At 26.0% G+C, this 23,731-nt stretch overlaps 1 protein-coding gene across 3 annotated transcripts in view; it reads left to right on the top strand.

Moving 5' to 3' along the window:
- The window catches only part of gish (casein kinase I gish), a 37,894-nt gene that overhangs the window by 5,771 nt on the left and 8,392 nt on the right, over positions 1 to 23,731 (top strand). The window contains exons 2-9 of one of the 3 annotated variants that reach the window (XM_043047081.3): positions 693 to 733; positions 1,439 to 1,508; positions 6,978 to 7,126; positions 9,623 to 9,857; positions 10,745 to 10,915; positions 13,129 to 13,277; positions 17,205 to 17,267; positions 22,916 to 22,999. In XM_043047081.3, the coding sequence (XP_042903015.1) occupies positions 693 to 733; positions 1,439 to 1,508; positions 6,978 to 7,126; positions 9,623 to 9,857; positions 10,745 to 10,915; positions 13,129 to 13,277; positions 17,205 to 17,267; positions 22,916 to 22,999 (962 nt within the window). The remainder of the gene's footprint in view (positions 1 to 692; positions 734 to 1,438; positions 1,509 to 6,977; positions 7,127 to 9,622; positions 9,858 to 10,744; positions 10,916 to 13,128; positions 13,278 to 17,204; positions 17,268 to 22,915; positions 23,000 to 23,731) is intronic. The other 2 variants (XM_016064785.4, XM_016064786.4) reach the window with 2 other exon arrangements.

Below are 23,731 nucleotides of genomic sequence, written 5' to 3'. Positions count from 1 at the left end.
TCAATTATAATGTTTACAGTAGATGTGAAACAATTAAACAAAAGCTTACACTATTTTTATATCAAAGAAAAAGAAAGTAACTCAAAATATTTAATATTGCAGAAATGTGCACATTTTGAAACCCATCTTTGAAATGGAAAATGCAGAAAGCATTTTAAAAGATACTTATTTTGTTAGATTAAACAAAAAGCTATTACAATTAAGTAAATGTAGTTATACTTTAGTAAAGTGTACAAGCATTCTTGTCCATGTCTCAAATTTAAAAAAAAATTTTTTTTTTAAAATAAAACTTGAGTGATCATTATTTACCCCAGAAACAGAGTGATCCTGAATTACCCCGGGTCACCCTACCTCTCAGAAAAACCTAGACAGATCCCTGTAAATGCTTTCTTTATGAGTATAATATTCATTACATTCATTTAAATGCAGTGGTTTGACTCTAGATGACTACCCTTATGATAAAATCTTGAAACTGTTGAAATTGCTAATAAATGTAATAAGCTTAAAATAATTAAGTATTTTTATGCCTTAAAAAGTAATGTTACTTTAATTCATTTTAAGTTCTTGATTTTTTTTTTCTTTTTAAATTACGTTTTAAATTATTTGGTTTAAATGATGCTATTTGAATTGTTATTTTTTAATATTTTGTTTACATTTTAAATACATTTGTAATAATAATTTTTATTTTATAGGAAAAAATTTATACAACAATGAACATGTTGCTATAAAACTCGTAAGTATAGCTTATTATTTAAATTAATTTATGCAGTTTCTTGTGACTCATGATGAATTTTTTTATTTAAAAATGCCATTTTTTGTAAAAATAGAAAATGAAGAGCTGAGTGAGAAAGGTGCTAAGTTCGAGGGTTCACTGTTAATTTTATAACTGCCTCATATTTCTTTTTTTTTTCTCTTTTAGAAAAAGTAAAGAATAAAAGTTCAAAAACCCTTGGAAAAAAAAGAGAAAAATAACCATTAAAAAAAACTATACAATAATCATTCAACAGATTAAATTTTAATAAAATGTTGGGACACCAGAAGTAACTTTTTAAGCAGAATGGCATCTGTTCTTTGTTAGACTCCTAAAAATTATGATTATTTTTATAAATTATATGTAAAAATAATGTTTTAAAAATACTTTTCTGTTAGATTTTATCTTGAAAAATCAGTAAAGAATTGTACTGCTTTTAATTTGTATTTGACACATTTAAAAGGTATTTTTTAAAATCTGAATTATACCTAACATTCATTTATTAAATGAATATAATTTATATAAATGAATGTCACATCCATTAAACATTTATTTATTTGTAATGCTTTATAATTTCTGTTTTAAATTTTATAAAAATTTGATCACTTATCATATAACAAATAACTGGAATATTATCAGATTTGCTGCTGTGCATTCATTATACTGTAATGAATTTTTTCATTTTAGGAATCCATGAAATCAAAAGCACCTCAGCTACACTTAGAATATAGGTTTTATAAATTACTTGGTAACCAAGGTGAGAATATTTACTATTTTTTAAAAATTAAAACTTGTAAGTTATGCTAGTTAAACTACAGTAGGGAACCAATTATCCGTAAGGATTGGGACCATTGCTATTCCGGATAACTGATTTTTCCACTTTTCTGAATCGCTACAAAAAGCTGTTTTTTTAATTGTTAAACCCAACTAAAAACGAAAATGATTTGGAAATAATCTTAATAAGAAGAAAAAACGATGAAACGAATATTCAATAATGATTATTTCCAAAATGATGGTAAGGTAAACATCTTTCAAAAAAGAAAAATCCAAAAATCTAATGAGGAAAAAAACATTTTTTAAAAAAAAATGCGGGAAAATTTATCGAATTTCGTTCCGGTTTTCTGATTTCCGGATAACGGGTTCTGTACTGTACTTAAAACTCTTGTAAACTTTATCAGATTTTATGTATGAGATTTTCAGATTAGATTTTTGGGGAGGTCTGGAAATATTGCATTTTTAGCTGTAACCTTAAAAATATTCTGTATCTAATGTGAAAAACAATTCATGGTAATAATAAGCTGCTAATAAGCTTCAAAGTAATTAAAACCAACAATGTATTACATTTACTTCTTGTAAAAATTCTAATAAAAGGTTAAATTTTCTTAGATTTATTAAAATTGAAATATAATTTGTACAATTTTTTGTTTAAAAGTTAAACAATATTTACCATAAAATATACAGTAGTTATATAAGATTTACCATAGTTATATCAAGCATTGTGAGTTTTTTATGATTTTTGTATTGTTTGTACTTATGTTCAAAAATGTTAATTTCAAATTAATATAATTTCCAACTAATACTGCCTTTGTAGCCTTTTAGTGGCCGAGGAAAATTTGTTTTTGTAGAAAATTATGAAATTCAAATGCTATTTGTTTGTTTGTTATTGTTTTTTATAATTTATATATTTGTGTATTTTACAATCTACATATTAAACATTCACCCAGTGAAATTCTGTTTCCTACAAATGATAATAGTTGCCATATTTTGTATCACAAAGTTACAGCTTCTTTGCTCATTCAGTAAAAAATGTATATAAATCTGATAAAATATTGTTTGCATAGTAAAAATTATAATCTGAAATTTAGTTAAGATTTTCTTGAAAATTTGAAAAAGTCAGAAAATTTTTATTTGATATTTTTCTTTTTTAATAATTTTGAAATCAAGTGGTAAGTCTAGCTACAAATGTAACAAGCATTTTTGTACAAATGGTCCACTTTTTTCAATTTATACTTTCTTTTAGTTTTATCAAAAACTATTTAAAAATGAAAACATTTTAAAGTAAATTTAGCTTGTTTACTTTAATTATTTTTTATTACAATACTTGTTGCAACCTGCATCAATGCAGGCATTTTTTTTTTGAAATGTGTAAAATTGCAATATAAAATATTTGCTTGAAAAAATTAATTTTTATCTCATCGGTAGAAAATAGTTAACTTAAACTTCTGCTTTAAAATGAAAAAAGTATTTAATTTTATTCACATTTTAGGAATTAGTATTATTGTTAGAAGTTCCAAAACTAGGACATCATTCTTTAAAAGTACAAAATTTCATCTTTAAACTGAAACCATAAAAAGTTGCTGTTTTAGACTCTACCCGAATATATTTAAACTTTGAACAATTGTTAAATACTACATAAGTATTAATTATTAAGGTTTGTAAAATATATTATTTATAACCACAACCCTCACAGTAAAGATAAATAAACAGTGCTTTGTATAAATGATTAAGTAATAAAATGATGTTTATTTTGTTAACTATTTCAATGTCAGAAATTTGCACTATAGAATATATATTTGAATCCAGACAATTTAATTTTCTTTAAAATTTCAAAAATGTTCTGTTTTTAAAGGCCTACTGTGATTGTTCTGGTTGAAGTCTTATTATTTAACATTAGCTCTTATTAGAACTATAAAGATTACTTCTAACTTACAGCATGATTTATCAATGTTATTGTTTGTACTGTTACAAAAATGTAATGTATGTTAAATGTTAAGACATTTTAAATCACGGTTAATACATTTTCATGCAGTAAAAGCTTGAATTAAAACTTTAAACAAAAAAAAAGTTATATGTCTGTGTACTAGGGAAAGAGTGGAATCTAAAATACAAAAAAAAATTCAAACTTTACAAATCTCGTGCTTTCATGCTCCTGAGTCAAGCCTAACTCGATTTTTAATACAAAAAAGTAGCTGCCACTTTAAATCATTAATTCTTCACCTCTGAAGGTTTAGCAACACTGTATTCTGTGAGTATTCAAATATTAATGAAACACATGTCTAAAATTAATTATATTTACATAATTGTGGCAAACATGCACCTGAATGAGAAAATAATTTAGTGCATAAATGGTTTCTATGTACACCAAATTAAATACATAAACATATTTTTTATTTGCATATTTTATTATACTTAAAAAATTGTTTGAAAATGCTACTGTTAACTTGTATCTGTTACTAAAAGTAACAATGAATTACCAGGTTTTTTTTCTACTTTTCTGTTCAAATAAGAGATGACAACTTATGCAACAGAAAAAGCAGAAGAAATCATCGGGAAAAAATTGCCTCAGAAGAAATTGAAATATCAAATATTAGCGTTTTTTAAAGCAATTTATTATTGCAGTCTAGTTTAAATAATAGTATTAATTTCTGAGCTATTTAATGTAGCATTTTCAGATAAGATTAAAGAGTAGTTTCTTTAGAAATTAAAAGTAACTTTTATCCTTCAATATTTTATGAATATACAGGGTTGCCACAGGCTACTAAAATGCAACTATTTGCTACTATTTTTGACCTTAGGCGACTATGGCGACTTTTTTTGCCTGAAAAACTAATAAAATACTTATATAATTTAATAAAGTGCTTGTTATGTGTTTTCTCTGAGGGGCAGTTTTGTTATTTTTAATTGTTTTTTTCTTCTATTAACATTCATATTTTATTGCAATTCAACTTTTATTTAGGTACGTATTTTCTAATATGTATACCTTTTATATTTGTACAAAACTTTTTTTAATTGGAGCATAGTTAGGACTGGGCGATAAATCAATGTATCGCGAAATATCGATTTAACGCATATATCAGTAGGCCGATGTAATGACTTTCGTTTTAGGCGATGCATCAGAAATCTGATTTAAGAAGTCGGAATTGGATTACAATCGAGGTTTAACGATTTAATATGCAAGGACCCTTGACTAGGCTAACGCTGTTACCGCACTAACGAAGACGATTTTGATTTCGTCTAGCTGCAGAGATGTAGATAGCGTTTTGCTATTAAGATGATGTTAGTTTTGTGATGTTGAATGACGAAGAGCGAATTGAATCAGAACTCCCGGTTTCGTGCGAGGATCAGCGTTGTAATATAGAACGCAATGCATAGTTTCTTTATGTCCATTTTTGTCTTTGGGATTTTGCTTATTTTGAAGATTATTTTCAATGGGACTTAAGTCATTTTGCGATCGTTGTGCATTTTATTTCGTCGGAAATAATTGTCGGGTTTCTTGTTAATTATTTTCAGTGAGTCATTTGCAGCGATCGTTTCGTTCTGCATTATTTCATACCATTTTTTTTCTGTCTGGGTTTAACGATTCTTGTCAATTATTTTTAGTAGACCTTCTGTTACTTTGCGATTGCTGCACAATCGCTTTTATCTTGAATTTTCGTTCTGAACTCAATAGATCAAATAATTGATTTTTTTCAATTATTGTTTTTTATCCTAAGCGATACAATTTAATAGGGGTATTTTGTATTTAACTTTGTTATAAAAAGTTAGTTTTTTAAAATTTATTAAATGTAATTAAGTATAATAATTTGATTGTTTTCAACCAATAAATGCTCAGTCGTTTTTAATTATAAAAAAATTAAAACAAAACTTACCTTTATTTAATTTGCTTTTATTTTTGAAAAAATGAAAACAAAGTTTTAAAAAAATTTGGCTATTAGTTGAAACAATTTTTTTTTTAATTAAAAAAAAAGGTTTAGTAATGTTTTGACGTTTTTAGTAATTTAACATTAGTACTTGAAGTATTTTTTTAAAATTTTTATTAAAATTCTTTCAATACTTGTTTGTTTTATAATTTGTTCGATAGTCAGTATAATTTTTAAACAAATGAATCTTTAGTCGATTTTATTTTCAAAAATGAAAATAATAAATAAGTAAAAATATTTTTACATTTATTAAGTACAGAATTTGACCATTAGTTAATACTACTTTTTATTATTTTAAATAAGTAAATAAAAAAGAGTCTAATGATGTTTCAAAAGCATGTTTTTTTTTTCAACAAATAATAAATAAAAAAAAAAATTTCGAAAGTGAACATTTATTTGGTTTGTTTTCCACTTACGTTTTTTTTCTTCTTTTAATTTTTAATGCATGTATGTAAAATAATTTGTTGCAGTATTATTATTTTTAAATCAATAAATCTTAAATCATTTTTAGTTTGAGAAAAATGAAATAAAGCTTGGGTTTGCTTTTACTTTGACTTCTTTATTAATTTAATTGAAAAAATTAAGCAATTGGTATTGATGTCATAGTAGAATATGTTTCGAATTAATATTTTCTTTTGTACTAGATTTATTCTTTTTTATTTATTTTTGATTGATTTAAAGATTTCCCATAGGTAATTTTGAACGTACGCTAAATTGCGATGCATCACTATATCGTGATGTCTAACTGACGATGTATCACAATTTAAAATTTCTGACATCAACCAGTCCTAATAATAGTATTTGACAATTAAGTTATAATTTTAGTTATTTGGCTACTATTTTTGATACATTTTTGTTCCTGTTCAGGCAACTATTTTCATAGTTTTAGGCAACTATTTTTATGCTTGAGGCTACTAAAAGCAACTATTTTTGTTCATTTTTTACTGTGGCAACCCTGATATAGTAAAACCTTGTTTTTTCTTAAAAATTTTGTAAAGATGTAATAAATTTTTATTATCACTAAATTAACAGATCACGTACTTCACACATATCACTGTGAATGACCGTATGGGTGGTTGTTGATTTCCACTGGTGAATGTTGACAATCACATAGTTGCTTTGGTAAATGTCCAAAATATATAGTGTGTCTAGTTAAGTTCCACTGCCCTGTATGTCCTACATCAATGTTTTTTTAAGGTTCAGTGCAACTGCCCGGAATGCATTTAACCAGTATTCTGAACACTGATGTTTCTCCTAATCCATCCTCAGCAGATATTAAAGTATCAAATAAAATAATAGAAAAATAGTTATTTTTTTAAAAAAGGTGTTGATATGAAAAACTTTTTAATTTTCTGGAATTTTAATAAATTTATTTAAACTATTATTATAATTTTCATTGCTTAATGGTTCTTTTGGTCATTTTTAGTGTCTCGAAAGAAATAGGTTTCTTCTAGGTAGATAAAATGTGAATTTATTTTTAGAATATATCCAAGCCTATTTTATATGGAATTTTTAATCTTTTACAGAGGGTATACCCAAAGTGTTTTATTTTGGGCCATGTGGCAAATACAATGCACTTGTGATGGAGCTGCTTGGTCCCAGCCTTGAAGATTTGTTTGATTTATGTGATCGAAAATTTAGTCTCAAAACAGTTCTTATGATAGCTATTCAATTGGTTAGTATCATCATGCATGTATGTTTTTCATTTTTCAGGGAATTAAGTGAAAATGGAATGTAAAGGAGACTTCAAATAAATATTTCTTGATAATTTCTATGGAATATTAATCAAAACTGTAAAGCCATAAAAATATGTTCTCTAATTTTAAGTCAATCATTTAAAACTACACAATTTAACCGTTTTTAGAATTTTTAAAATTTAATTCATAAAATAATAAATAAACTGATTAATAAAATGAAGCTGATGAAAACTGGGCATGTGCTGCATAAAAGTACTATTTTAAATAATAAAATCTTATGAAATTTTTTTTAAGAAAAATTTCACATTTTAAAATACTTTTGTCATTAATTAAAAATTACTCCAAAAAGTTTGTTTTGCTTATTGAATATTTCCACAGTTATAATAAAAAAACTTAAAGCAAAATTTTTTGTTGTTGTTTTATTTATTAAAATGCCTATATTTCCATGTATATTCAAGCTAGGTTTAAGAAATTTTGTGCAGTTATAGCTTATAATAATCAAATGATTTGTACAACTTGCAAGCTTATTGCTATATTTCTTGACAAAGGGTGTTGAAAACACTCTTTTTCGCTTGTAATTTATTGTCAGTCCCTCAAACCTCTAAATGCTATAAATTTTATTGATAGTTTACTTTTGATAAATTGCATGACCTAAACTCCTCCAAAATTATAAAATAATTGTCTTAATATTTCTTGAGAAATTTGAAAATAATGCACTTTTTAAAGAGCTTTAAAAAATATTTAAAATTCATCTTATTAAATGAATTTTAAAAAACTTCCAAAAACAGGTAGATCATATTGGTATGTTAGGAATGTATGAGAATTCTTTGTAATTTGTTAATTTGTCTTAAAATACCTTTATCGCATAATTTTTATAACAAGATTTTTTTAATGAAAAGCATTTTTTTTCAGAAGAAACTAAAATTCTGGTAGAATTATGGTTTATATTCATTATTTTTTTAAAAAAACTATTTGGTTTGACCCAACCAAGTATGAATAAATGTAACAATTTTATTTGTTTCAAGCTATTTTGTTTAATACTATTTCAAGGGTGATTTATAACATGTAATTTAACATTCTTTATGTTTTTTTTAATATAGCCAGCTAAAGCTATTTTAATCATAAGCCTGGTTCTATGAATCAAGTATTTGTAAAGTATTTTATCTTTAAATGATAACTTTTTTTTTAAAATCTATTTTTTTAATCATGCACGAATCTCCTTTTATTATTATTATTAATATATTTTATTATTATTGTTAATATATTTTATTATTATTAATGTATCATGGTGTGTAGCGTTTTTAAAAAGTGCTTAAAGGTGCTTATTTACGATTTTTGTTTTTTAAAAGCCCTTAAAGGCACTTTTTCATTGGGTGTTTTTAAAAAGTGCTTAATTTTCCCTCTCCCGAAATGAGTTTTTTTTCTTCTTTGCCATGTCGATTTTCACCACATATTATGCAGAAGCGTGCTTTTCAATTCAACGTCTTCACTATTCATTCAACCACAATTTATTTCAGCTTTCCATCGATCCATAGTGTATGAAGGCGCCAATCATTTTACATGTTTGATTAAATTCTTGCGAGTCCACATGCGTTACTGCTGAGCTACGTTCAGTTCTTTTACTGTCATGTGCAACTCTGCTGCATTTTGCAAGATATTCTCAATTTCATGCTACATTTTCCACCCTCTGATATCGAGCCAAAAAACCTCTTGATCTTTTTCTAATGGCTAATATAACCAAGAAAAGAGTTCTTTGTCAGAAACTGGTTTTTTTTTCATGATCATGTAAAGTCTTTGAAAATTATTTTGCATTTTATTAATATATGTAGTGCTTAAAAATATTTTCTGAGTGCTTAAAAGGTGCTTATTTTTTGTTGAGAGATTTGGCTACGCACCCTGTGTATTTTATTCTTTAATACTGTTTTATAGCAAATATTTTTCTATGTCTCAAATTAATACATTATTAAATCTTCTTTATATGGCATAAAAGAAAAGTTGTTTAAAGATAAATTCATCTTGCGTTTTTTTCAATTGTGTGTTTTTTCTTTTTTTAATAAAATGGTTTTAGAAATTTTAGTCAACCTGCATTTTATGTTACACCTTTTAAAACAACACAATTTTATCAGTTCTAAAATTAAATTAGAAAGAGATGTTTGTAGTTTGCATAAGTCTGTTCTACAGTAGGCCATAATGCATTTCTATTTAATTTTAATTAAATTTGACTCTTGGATGTATTGTGTATTATAAAACAATTTTTTATGCAGTAAAATATATATTTAAATGTATTGACATGATTTATTTTTAATAATATTTCAATCATAATTATATTTTTAAAAAAATCAACTAATTCTAAACAAAAATTCAAAAAAATCTGATGTAAATGAAATTTTTTTTTAAATATAAAAGTTTGAACCTTGCTATTATTAGATACTAAGTATTTTATTATTTTTCATAACCTATTTTTTCCCTTCCAGCTTCACCGTGTTGAATATGTTCATTCCAAACACTTAATTTACCGAGATGTAAAGCCTGAAAATTTCTTAATAGGAAGGCAGTCAACTAAAAAACATAACATTATCCATATAATCGATTTTGGTTTAGCTAAAGAATATATAGACCCTGAAACCAATAAGCACATACCTTATAGGGAACATAAAAGTCTTACTGGCACAGCTAGGTATATGAGCATCAACACTCACTTAGGAAAAGGTAAATATTTTTGTGTCATGTAATACTTTTTTTTTTTTTTTTTAATTATTATTATAATTTTTTTCCCTTCAGATTTTACCCCAATAGCCTGTGTTCTCTTTATTAATTTTAAATGTTTGCTATTATATGAAAATATGTGACCATTTAAATGTAATTTTCCATAATAATTATTGAAATACAAGAAATTTAGATAAATGGGATAAAAAAATTACTTACAGAGCAATAGGGAAAAACCGGGAATTATCACGGAATTTCTCAAAAATCTTAGTAAAAGCAGGAAAAAGTTCAGTTATTTATCATTTTTTCTCCTTTTTTCACATATTTTTTTTAGAAATTACGATCGTTTAAATACTAAGTTATTAGGACTTACAAATTTTGAATTTGAGTATTTTGAATATAATGAACTTTTCAGTTTGTAGCTCACTGCCCTTTTTAAGGTCTAGAATAAAACCTGCCTTATTTTGAAATGCAAAGTGTTTGTTTTATAATATTAACCTGCCCATTAATGTTCTTATTTTATTTTACCCTGATTGATTCAATGATATATCATTTTCAATGATAAATTATTTATTTAATAAAATCCAATATTAAATATTATCTGGGTAATTTAAGAAAAATCCCTATTTTTTGGGAAAAGTAAGGAATAACAATTAAGAAATATTATATTTACAGAATTTTAAAACAACTAGTATTTTGAAAATAAACAGCGATTAATTTCTGTTTTGTAACTTTTTAAATGGTAGAATAATTGAATGAATGATATATACAGCACACTAATTGCATTTTAAATTAATCATACTACATATTACTATTTAAAAAAAAGGAGCATGTCACTGTTTGTAACGCTTCTTGTAAATAACACCTAAGAGACATGATTAATTTTTCAGAGCAAAGTCGTAGAGATGATTTAGAAGCTCTAGGACACATGTTCATGTATTTCCTTCGTGGCAGTCTACCTTGGCAAGGTCTCAAAGCAGACACTCTCAAAGAAAGATACCAAAAAATAGGAGATACGAAAAGAGCTACGCCTATTGAAAATCTATGTGAAGGTTATCCAGGTAATAATTTTTTTCCTTACCTCTTAGTTTGAAATTGTCTATTAATTTCAAATGCTTTCTTTCTAATTGTCTTATAAGTCAGAAATGTTTAGTTAATTATTATTTTTTAGTTAACGTTTTCATTGTAGTTTTCTTTTATTACCTTTATAAGTGTCTTTTAGGTTGAAATTATGTAGATAGGAATGTTTTTTCTTCATAATTGTCTTTCAGATACATGTTCTCTTCGTATTTTTCTTTTAGTTAAAAATGTTTTCCTTTTATTAGTCTTTTAGTTAATGTTTTAATTGTTATGGATTAATGTTTTTTGAAGTTAAAAATGTTTTCCTTTTAATTTTCATTTAAGTTGAAATTTAATATTTATAATTATCTTTAAGGTTAAAATTTTTTTGTTTTGTGGATTAAAATGTTTTTTTTTCTTTTTAATTATCTTTTAGTTTCACATTTTCTTTGTTTTCTTTCTAATTGTCTTTTAGTTAATGTTTTATTTGTATTTGTTTTCTAGTTCAAAATACATTTTTTGCTATTAATTGTTTTCCTTTCTTAGATATAAATATTTTCATTGTAATTTTCTTTTAAGCTCAAATGTTCCCTTCATAATTGTTTAGCTCAAATGTTGCCTACATAATTGTTTTTTAGCTTAAAGTTAGTGGTTTCAGATTGTAATTTATTGGCTTTTAGGATTTTATGTTTTATTTGTAATAACTGTGTATCTGCACACCTGGAAAGTCATGAATTTCGGTATTGAACAAAATTTGTCATGATTTTATCTATTTTTTAAAAAAATAAATAATGGAAAATCATGGATTTAGGTCGCTCAAAAATCAAAATTTTAAAATCAGGGTTCGTACAGACTCCTTATACTCCTTGGAAATAAAAAGATCTCCAAAGAGTACTTGGAACTACTTAGATTTCCAAATTAGTCCTTAGAAACTCCTTAGATTATTGTGTTGCATAGATGAACTTACTAAGTCTGCTGATGAATTTGCTGCCCATGAGGGGAAACGAAACAATATAACTTAGCTGTCAAAATCTAATAGTTTAGGAAAAACTTTAAAAGAAAAGAAATTGAATTGCAAGAGTTGAAGAAAAAAATAACAGCAAATAATTTTACATGTTACAAGCAGACTTAATTAATGATTTACTGTGATTTTTTTTATTTTTATAGATGAATTGCCTTAGATTTTCTTATGTATTCAAGTTTAAAAATATAAGATTGGTAGGTTTTTTTGTTAATCTTTAACATCTGTACTATGTACTTTAACAAGATTGATTAAAATATTTGAAGCTGGAAAAAATGTTTATGTGTGAAAGTGATAACTTTATTTATTTTTCTTGATGAGGTTTGACAAAGTCAAAATTTATTTCAAAAGGGCTAGAAAAAATATCTTATGCAAAATATACATTTTTGCAAGTTCTTTTTAGCAACTGCTTTTTGATTTAAAAAAAAAAAAAAAAAAAAAAAAAAAAAAAACTGTCTAGTTATCTTTTACGCAATGTTTTTAAATTTTGGACTCCTTGGATTTCTTCTTCTGATCTCTGTATGAACCCTGTAAAATAGAATTTACCCCTTACTTCCAATTTCATTGTATTCTGAGTAACTGAATTTGTAACAAAATTCCCACTCACAGTCATATTTTATTAAATTATAAAATGTTTGTATCATTCAAATTCTAGATGAAGCAAGCCAGTCATCAGCGAATTTTTTTTATTCCGAAATGAGAACAGAAAAGTCAGGAGTATTTCTTACCTTCGATGAACAAGAAAAGTATCTTTAGAATACAATTCTGCAGAATATTTTTTTTTTTTTTTTTTTGTATTTTTTTCTGCTATTTTATTGCTTCAACTCTTTTTTTACTCTGCTTTCTAAATTTAAAATCTATAAATATGAAGTTGTAGAGTACAACAGTTTTGGCTTTACCTATCATTTCAATTAATGTTATTATAATGCCTTTTTAAATTTATTGTTGTTTTTGTTGGAGAAAATAGTAACTTTATTAAGTCGTGACAATTTCTTGGAATTAGTCGTGGAAAGTCACGAGTTTGAAAATCAAAAATGTGGCAGATACCCTGTAATAAACTTTTAATTTGAAATGTTTTCTCCATAAGTGACTGTCTTTTAGATTTGAATATTTTGATTGTAATTGTCTTGTATCACTTGTCTTTGTTTTGAAATGTTTTTTTTAAAAATCAATGCACTATAATTTTTATTTAAGATGAAATGTCTACTTACTTGCATTATGTAAGGAGACTGGATTTCTTTGAAACTCCAGACTATGACTATTTAAGAAAATTATTCCAAGATCTCTTTGATAAGAAGAAATATGTTGATGATGCGGAATTTGATTGGACAGGAAAACAACTGGTAATGTTATAATCTTTTGTATTTTGGCATGCTATACTCCCATTTGACAACCACTTTCATGTTTAGAATTTTTTTGTGTGATTGATTTTTTTGTATTTAATTTCTCTTAAAACTCTGTTAACTGTTATGCTTTATTTGTATTAATCGCTGCTATGCATGCACTTTGTTGACTTCACATTTTGCTTTCTTGTTCATACGCTACCCATGTTCTTCCCATAGCTGCAGTCCAGTATGAGTAAATTTTAATAGTTTTTATAAACAGGGTGCATAGAGTTTTTAAAAAGTACTTGAAGGTGCTTATTCAAGGCTGCCACTTCACAGAGAAAACCTGGAAAATACAGGGAATTTAAAAATGACCTAAATTAACAGGGAATGTTTAGTTTTTCCTTACAATACAGGGAATTTTATTTTAGTCTTTTTAAAAAGTGGTCACTCAAAGCGCATTCTATGGGATATTTAAGGATGATATTTCTGCTACACTAAACTGTTTCATTTACTATAGCATTATTTGTTATAAGCATTATTTGTTTAAAGTAGTTTAAGCTGTTCCTTATTTCTTCAAGTTTTCCAGCAATTAAAACTAGTATAGTTAGCATAATATAGCTCAGACGCGAGCACAGTGATAGTTTTTTTCCTCTTAATATATTGTGTATAATACGTACTGGGAAAACACATGTTTTTCTCCCAGATTTGTGTGACAACCCTGTTATGTTTGATATTCGTTTATATCGGTGACATTTTATTCCACAAACCACTTTGGCATGTCGTTGGACCGTAGCATACAAAAGAGCCAATTATTTTACATGTTGGAGGAATTACTGGTGGGTCCACATGCTGGTTTCAGTGGAAAGGATTCTTGCATTTACACATGCAGCTTTTTGCGAGAGATTCTCGATTTCAAGCCTCTTCTGGCGCCCTCTGAAATGGAACAGAAAATCTTTAAAATTTTTATGATCATGGGGACCAATTGCCCACTGCCCAATATTTCAACATTAGCAAAACAAAATTTTACTTCTCTCGTTTTCTTTGCTGGTGAAGCTCATTGTCTTCATCACTTGCAAGCCGATGACATTCTTGCTCTGTTCGATCAGTACCACAATCCTTGGACATGACTTAGGAATCATTCACTAATTACTTACTTTCATGCAGGTTCAAAGCTGTCGACAATCACCAATCTTCATCATTACGAAATTTTTTGTCTCCCATCTATTCATTTAATTTAATAAAAGATAAAAACTACTGAGATTTATTAATTGCGGGAGTTTTTCCGTAGGAACAATCTCCTAAGTGTATAAAGTTTTTTTTTTTATATTGTAGTGTTATTTCACTAATTTGTTACTAAAATTTTCAATGCCCTATAGTTTTATTTTATGGCACACAAAAAAAAACCTCAATAATTTTTAGTAGCAAGATTTTAAATAAAGTAGGAAATTAGAAGTTTTTCACTGTTTTAATATTCAGCAAAGACAATAAAAAATCTTATATTGTTCAACTTTGTCTTTTCAAATAACTTTTAACTCCTCTCTTTATCATTTCATTTAAAAATAATTGAAATTAAAAACTTAATATTTTCAGATTCGCTGAACGTAATGAATATACCAAATAATAATTTGCTTGCGTCAGAAAAGTTTAACTTCAATATTTATTATATTTTCAGTTCGAAATTATTGAAAAACTTTTTAATCATTCAATTTAAAAAATACTGAATCAAATTACAAATTAAAAAAATTTTTTTTTTGAGTGCCATTCTTTAATTTTTGTTTGTAATATTAATTTATTAAAATTTTCTTAGTGTGATTAATTCTCTACACATCTTCGTCAAATCAGTATGATCAATAATATTAATCTTGTAAATGATTTAGATGAGTTTACATTTATAAGTAATTTTTATTTAAATCTGAAAAATACACTTGGTAATTATTTCTAAACTTTTCCTTTTTCTGGTTAAACTAATTGTAATTTTGCATTAAAATTATCTTTTTTTGCATAATTGAAAAAATAATTATTAATTTTAAAAATAGAATGAGCTTCTCAGTACGGAATCCGTGTAAAATTGTGCACAAAATGTTATGGTGGCTGATATAATAAAAAATGGAGTTGCTAATGTAATAAAAAAATAGAGTTCTTCATCAGAAGCTTGTTGTTTTGTTATGATTTTGTTAAGTCATAATGTAAATATTCATAAAATTCACAAATGCAAATATCTTTGCATTTAGTGAATATATTTTTTGAATGCTTGAAAGATGTTTATTTTTTTGGTTAAAGATTTGGCTATGCACCCTATGTAAAACACAAAAGTAGCTGGATTTTTTTTTAATGTTAGATTTTCTAGAAAAAATTTTTCATATTTTTTTAATACTAAAAGTATAAGAACATGTCGACAACTGACTCTTCAAATGTATTAAAATTGATTATCTTTAAAAAATTGTTTATTTTAAAAGTTAATAATGTGCTTATGAGTTGCTCAGTTAATGCAGTTTCTTTATTTTGAAAAAAAAAAAAAAAAGAGTAATTGGCCATAAAAGAGTAATTGGCATGCATTCAAGAATATACATGAGTAAATGTTACGTTTCCACATGCTCAAATAAAAATGAATATTTGTGAATTTCAAATTTGTTTAAGCTTGTTGTTGCTTGATTTTTCGGCTTAATATTTCATATAAATTTTCTCTGAATGTTAGTAGTAGTATTTGCACTAAATTTTTTTTATATGTTATACAACAGGCTTAGAGTTTTTTCCCACCTCCTTTAATGATTGGCAACAATATTCTTATTTTTGTTTTTATTTGTCTACTAGTGCACTAGTATTAAGGAATATTGTGATATTGTAGGAATAGGAATATTGTAAATCATTTATTTGATTTGTAAACTTTTTTTTTTAGTATTTTTAGTAATGGAATATTTTTGTTTTGTTTTTCAATTTAATACTTTCATGTATGTCCTACAGATGTAGGAACAATTGGTTCCTTCATTCAATATGCCCATTAAACAGGTCTGCCGAAATGATCAAAAATAAGAACTAGACCACACTAAAATTGAGAATTCATCTAACACCACACGCAGTTTCTAAAGTACATTTAATAAAGTATTTTCAAGGATTGGGAATCTCCTTTCTTTTTTAATTTATTTTGTGTGATTCATCATAATAATGTTATTAATTCTGTGGTTTTTAAGGATTGCTCTAAATAAAACTAGTTGTACTTGAAAAGCTTTTTTTTTTTTTTTTTTAATTTTTTTATTAAATTGTTAAATTTGTACTTAATTATAACCTAATCACTGCATCATTTAACTGAATAAAAATATTTAATATCTTTACCAATAATTAGAAAAACATTTCTTCTTTAAATCCGGATTGTGAATGTGTATGCTGAACCAATTTTCTAGTATAAGAAAAGGGATCTAGCGTGCCAAACTAACTGATGTTGCTACCCATGTGCTGGTGGTCTCTGAATTTCTTGACTAACAACTGGCACTTGAAGGATTGCTCTATGTTTTTCATAATTAAAATATTTATAAATAACACTGTATTCTTGATAACGATAAAGATAACTTTAAAAGAAAATTTATACAGTGATCAAAACTTTCCATTAGCTTTGTCAAAAAACTATGTTCATGTTATCATGTTAGCTCTGAAAAAAGAGTATATGAAAAATGCATACTTTAAAAAGATTATTTTGAAATATTTTAAAAACTCTATAGAATATTTTTTTATGCTATAGAATATTTTTTTATGCTATAGAATATTTTTCAAGAAAGTCTCAAATCTCTATATGTTTAAATTAGTATAATTATTGCATTTGCATGTATGTACAAGCATGTTTAAATTGCTTTATTTTTTCAATATGTCAATAATGCCTTTCTTTGTAAACTTTTTGTCTGCATGCTTACCTTTGATCTTTCTTGTGGCTGTTCTTTCTCTCTTCTGAAGCCCCAAAATTTCCTGCAGTTGCAGCAGTTGCGTAATGCCCCACCATCTGATATATCAGGGAAGGTCGGTATATGAACTGCATGGTTGTATTTTGTAGTTGCTCTTTGGTCATATTTGTCATCCCATTTTGTAACCAGAGAGAGTTGTTCTTCAATCTCTCTTATTTTGTCATTTCTTTCCAGATCATACTATTAACACATGTTTTGATATATTCTGTAATACATAAATTTTTTGTGTGAATTTTCTAAAATTTTCTAATCATCATCAGCTTTATTAAAGTAAAAATGTGATTAAATCATGGCTTTTTAGTAACAAGGCATAATTATTGTTATATAGAAGAATATTTAAGGAAAAAGTCAACTGGAAAATGTATTGAAGGTGGCCGTCTTGTTGTACGCACAACGCTTTTTGAATAATGAGCTACAAAAACTAAGATATAACATAATGTAATATATATTTTTTACACAGCTCAATGCTGAAATCGTGAAAATGCCGAGGGTAATTCTCCGCAAATAGGCAAAACAATTGTAAATGATAGGTATTTCAGTTTCTTTTTGAGAAAAGTGAATAATTTATTTATTCAATATATAGTTTGAAAATGCCTTTAGTATATTATCTCATAGGTTTGGAGTATTATTTCAAATAAATATTTTTATTAAGTTTTAAACTTATAAAATCTCATTACATTTCAACTCTTACAAATACAAAAAAAGTTATTTCTCTCTGAAATACATATACTCAATTTTTATCTATTAAAATTAACCCTTGTAGTGTTGTCTCTATGTATTAAGTTAGTTTTTTTGGTCTTTATAAATGGGTTCTTTATTTAGCGAAAAAGTTTGAAATTGATTATTCATATCATTCCCTCCCTCATAACAGTTCAAACTGTTTCAGATGACTGGCATTGTTTAAGTAAAAATCATGTTCATGTTTTAAGAACATGTTCTGATGAAACTGCAAAACAAATTTGAGTAAATTGGGAGGAGCTCCACTGCATGTAAAAAGGAAACTGAATAAGCAAATTAGATGAGTGAGATTAAATTTATAAAGTTAATTTATTTTCTAAAAACGTATTAATAAGTGTTTTCTCTAATGGAATAGTTAAGGAATTATTCTTCTGGGAATAAAATTAAGAAGTAAATAGTGCTCAGTTTTTCACTCCTTTACTTATCATTCTCTCATTGTGAGATAATGACTCTTTTATAATTTATGAATTATTAATTTATGTTCTAAATGTGTATTAATAAGTGTTCTAAATTCCTCTTAATGAAATAGGTTCAGAATATTAATTTTGCATGCTTGCAAACATTTTAGCATTTCATAAAAAGTTGTTTTCTAGTGGTAGTAAAATAATTATTGAAGTAATATTGTAGACAAATAATAAATTCACTTTTCACCGTCACTCAAAACAAAATAAAATAAGGAGTATGTATATTTAAGCTGTTTAAATGTAATGATAGTTTTAAAAAATATATTGAATCATATTTGTTAAAACAGAAATCAAGCATAAATGAAAAATTTTTGCAACCTCGTTAAATGTAACAAAAAGATTTTCTGGAAAAGTTGGCAGTTTGGATATTGTTATTTTTGTGTATAAATTTCAAAAGATATGTTATTTTCCTCCTTCCCCTCACTGTAAGAAAATGATACTTTTGTGAGGAATTGATACAAATGTTTTTTTTGTTTTTTTTTAACCTATGTAAAAATGATATTTTTGTTTTACTTTATTATTTTTTACTGCAATTAAGGACTGACAAATTCTTAAATATACTCATTAAAATTATTTTTAAAATATTGATAGCTAAAATTATTCCCGCTCCTTATTATCATTCCCTCTCTTTAGAAACTTCTAATGATTTTAGCATTTTTTGGAGCATTAATGTCCAAATGAGCTGCTATGTCTGTCTTGTCTCGTGCCTTCTCGCTATCTCCAAAAAATTTAAAATTTCTGCCGTAATTTTTTGTCTTGTTGTCACTACCTGAATAAAGCCTATTTGTTGGGATTGATCCTGTTTGAGTATTTAAATTCTATTTGAAAATAAGAGGTGCTCCAGAAAAAATACGGATTTTCAGATTTTTTGATAATCACGATCCAGAAGTTTCTGGAAATCCAAGGTCCAGAAGTTGCAAGAAATCATGGATTATATTTATGTATAAAAATTCTTGTATGTTTTATTTAGAAATATTAGAACTAGAATTTATACTTGGCATATTATTCATTTGTAATAATTTTTTCTGGTAGAATAATAAATGTGATTAGAAATAAAAGTAAACTTATTCATACATTCCTTTAGAGTATGCTGCTTATAATTTATTTAGAATTTCATGTTTGGAAATTATCATTGACTTAAATTTATAAAGACATTAATTTTTATGAAATGCGTCATTCATAATTTTACTCAAAAAATTTTCAGGATTTTTGAGTCTCACAATCACCCCTGAAATAATATGAATGATTTGCGCAGTTACATTTTTGCTTGAATGCCCACAATAACATAAATTATTAAATGTAAATAAATTAAAATATACAGATACAAGGTAAATTATAATGATGCCTTGAATTCATAGATATACAAATTAAGAAGGAAAAGAGCGAAATTAAAATTTTCACTTACCTCTAAAGTTCTTTATCATTCCACAGAAACAGAATTTACAACAACAAGTAACAGTATCAAGTTAATGCAATGTTTGTTTTGAATTTTTAAAATAGTTTTTTTCTTCTAATTTATCTATCGTTACAATCTTAAAAACTTTATTTTTTTTAATTATTTGTTGTTCATATATAAAACTTTATGAGATAACATATATTAATGCAAACACACAACCCATTGTCATATACAAAAATTACATTATGTTAAAGATTGCTGTTTCAGAGCACAACCATAAAAGATTTTTTTTCTGATAATTTTTCTTTCATATTTTTATCGATGCACAAGAAAATATCAAAGGTCAAGTTAAAAGGCTATCTGGGATACTTTAAACTATAAGCCATTGTTTGCGCATCTCTGTGGTATACCATGAATTATACTAAAGGTTATGGTTATCCTATTGTGCTCAATTAAGTATTTTTATATAAATATGTGCATCCTATAAAGTTTGATGCTAAAAAATTAGGATTATGTCTGTAAATATAATAAGAGTTTATCCAAAAATGTTTTAATTTGAGTCTAATGTATTAGATGTTTTTAAATATAATTTTTTCTTAGCCATTAAATGCAAAGGTTTTAGTAGTAATTTGATACCACCATGAAACCTGTCTAAATATTGTTAGGACATAATAAATATATTTATATGTTGCTATAGTTAGCTTGAACTATGTTTATGCATCTGAGATAATGTATATGCTCATTGTAAACATTTCTGTTGTGTTTATTGATTTATTTTACTATTTCATTATTTATTTTTCAATTAAAATGTGTAAAATCTATGATTTAAACTTCAAAGATTTTTCCACGATGCCCCCAATACATTTTTTCCCCCCATTTGAAAAAGTAGACATAGTTGACTAAAAAAAATTTATATTTATATATATATATATATATTAAGTGGAAATAGTTCATATAAGCAAGCAGGAACCAATGTACATGCTTATTAATTTCTGCTACCTCACTCTTCTTGCATCTGTGATGACATTACCTGCATCATTAAAAAGTTTAAGCACTGAATCTTATTTTAATCTAAATATTTTCATAATGTTTTTTTTTTTTTTTTTTTTTAATGAGTTTATTTCTCAAAAAATAATTGCAAAGTATTTATTTTGCCAAGGAGAAAAGAAAGATCATCTAAGTTGTTATGCATCATATAAATAAAATTTATTAAAATTTACTTTTAATTTATTGAAACTGTACTCATAGCCGCCAACTCTACTGGCTTTTGCCAGTTTTTTATGGTCTACTGGTTTAATAAAAATTTTCTTGGTTTTTTTGTATACTTTAGAAAATTCCCTAAATTTTAGTTACTTTCATAAAAAAAATCCCTACTGAAATAGAAATTTTGCACATTTTATTGCTTGTTATAATATAATATTTAAATAAGTATTAATAATACATAATAAAGTGAGCTTCAATTATAAAAATCAGTTTAGAACTTTTGTTTTGTTTTAAAATGTTCATTTTCTTTTTTCTACAGAGCTCCCTTTTTAAATTAATTATAAAAAAAAAACTTCTAACTATCTTTGATGATTTAAGTATTTATTACTATTCAAAATTAGGAGGTGACATTTCTAGTTCATGATGATTCATTTCATGTCAATCATAACTGGAAAATATTGCAGTTTGTCTACTTTGTTGACTATAAAAATCCCTTAAATTCCTTATGTGTAATATATTTAGTACATTATGCAACAATTATCATGAAATTTATATTTCATAAAATCTACTAGATATTTTTCTATCCATGTTGACAGCTATGTGTACTAATATAATAAAAATATTACTAAATGAAATAAATAAAGATGTGTGCTAAGATAAACAAAAATTCAAATGTGTTCTGCAGTAATTATTTAATTGTCTAAATGGGATTGTTGAATTTCAATAGGTAGTTCAAGTTAGCTTGGATTTGTAATCACTGTTAATTTATTAATATTTTTATTTTCTTTAAAATTTTTTTTTTTTTTTTTTTTTTTTTGTTCATGGTACGTATGTAACTGCTATAAAAGGTTATCCTCATAAAGATTTAAATGCTAACTCATTCTAGATTTTTTATTGTTCAAGGTGAGCTAATATTATTGAAAATGTTTTGGCCTCATTGCATATTTTGAAACAATAAAGTACTACCAATTAATCCATTTATTGTTCTCTTAATTTTAAAAATGTATAACCCCTCTTTTTTTTCATGGTACATATATGTGCGCTATGAAAGATTATCTTTATGAAAGTTTAAATCTAAACTTCTGGATTATTTAAAAATTAATTGAATGAATTTTTTATGAGCTAATGTCATAGAAAATGTTCAGTCTTGGTTGCATGTTTTGAGGCATTGGGGAGTGCTACCAATTTAGAATCGTCTATGTCTAATTATTATTTTTAACAGTAGTCGAATAATATTTGCTCATGGAATTACTGTTGATGTGGTATTTGCATAAATAAGTTTTTAGTTTTATTTTTAAAAAATTTATGCTTTTATTTTTAATGTTCTTTTTTTTAAATCTAAAATTTTCATTTCGAATGTGACAGTATTGTTTTATAATTTTGGAATGCTTTTACTAATCTTGTCTTACCATAAGTAAACTAACATGCTACTAACCACTATTATTCTACATTCTTCCCTATACTTTCATCGCTAAATCTAGCATTATTTTGGTGCCAGCATTTTTCCTACTATTACTTGAGAATTAACTTATAATGCCAAGCGAACTGCTAAATTTCTAATATTAATTTCTTTTCTCCTACAAAAATTTATTATTGAAGGCAACCAGCATAGGGAAAAAGTGTTTAAGAAATCTACACAGAAATGTCGCTGAGAAAGCTCGGAACACTTTCAAATAAGTCAGAATGACTCGAGTTTTGGCTAATTGCAGATTAATGCTTAGCTTTTATTTCTTCACTTCTGACTGCTTTTTCTTTAAATTATGTTTTAAAAAAATATTAATAAATCAACTACTATCTTATCTGGGCAGTATATATTGAATTAGTAAATTTTGTTGCTTTTTATTAAAAAAAAAAGGTTATCAAAACAAAAAGTTGGACTTACATGTCCCTTTTCTCCAATAGTCCACTCCTGTAGGGTCTATGCAGACTGCCCAGGAAGTGCTAGTGTCGCCCAACCGGGAGAGGCACATAACTTCTGATTCTAGGGTGAGTTGGTTCTCTTTTGCATGTTACATTAATTAAACTGACAAAAAAAAAACTGTTGTGGTTTCTTTCCTATCATTTTTATTTCTTCCTCTTTTTATGTTCACCTCCCATCTTCAAAAGGTTGTTGAATGTCTTTCCGCTTTCTTTTCCTTTAGATGTTCCCACTCACATGTCCATTTTTAAAGGTTGTGTCATTAATGCTTTTGTCACCCTCTTTTTTTTTAAAAAAAAAACCGGTTTTGTGAGGTTGTTGTAAACTGTTTAATTTATCATTTGTGTTTTTAGGCAATTTCAATTGAAATCACTCTTCTTTTTTGCTTGTATATTTTTTAGAGGGAGAGCCAGAGTGTCAACAATTTAATGATTAAAATCAGTTATTTGATCACTGATTTTGAAGAATTCAGGGATCAAAACAAAGCTTTCTAAAGCCGGACAAAACTTATTAACTATTGTCACAATTATGAGGAGAGATCTGTCTGTCTCAGAAATTTTATTTTTATGAAACTGGGATTTAAGTTTACATTTTACAATACTATTAAAGATATATTTCTAAGATAAATTCAATCAGTTAATAACCGTGAATAAAATTTAAAAAATAAATTGATTGAAAGAAAAATTAAAAATAAGGAGTTATTTTCTGCCTTTTGAATGTTATTGCCCATTACAGTTATTTAGTTGTTTGAACTTAAAATTTTTTCTTTGAGATTGTTTTCTTTTTTTTAATCTCCATAT

This window comes from Parasteatoda tepidariorum, chromosome 8 (genome assembly GCF_982258835.1).
Source record: "Parasteatoda tepidariorum strain Cologne lab strain chromosome 8, Ptep-v5.0, whole genome shotgun sequence".
Classification (NCBI taxonomy): domain Eukaryota; kingdom Metazoa; phylum Arthropoda; class Arachnida; order Araneae; family Theridiidae; genus Parasteatoda; species Parasteatoda tepidariorum.
Note: the sequence above shows the minus strand (reverse complement) of the source record. Positions and strands in the feature narration are given on the sequence as shown.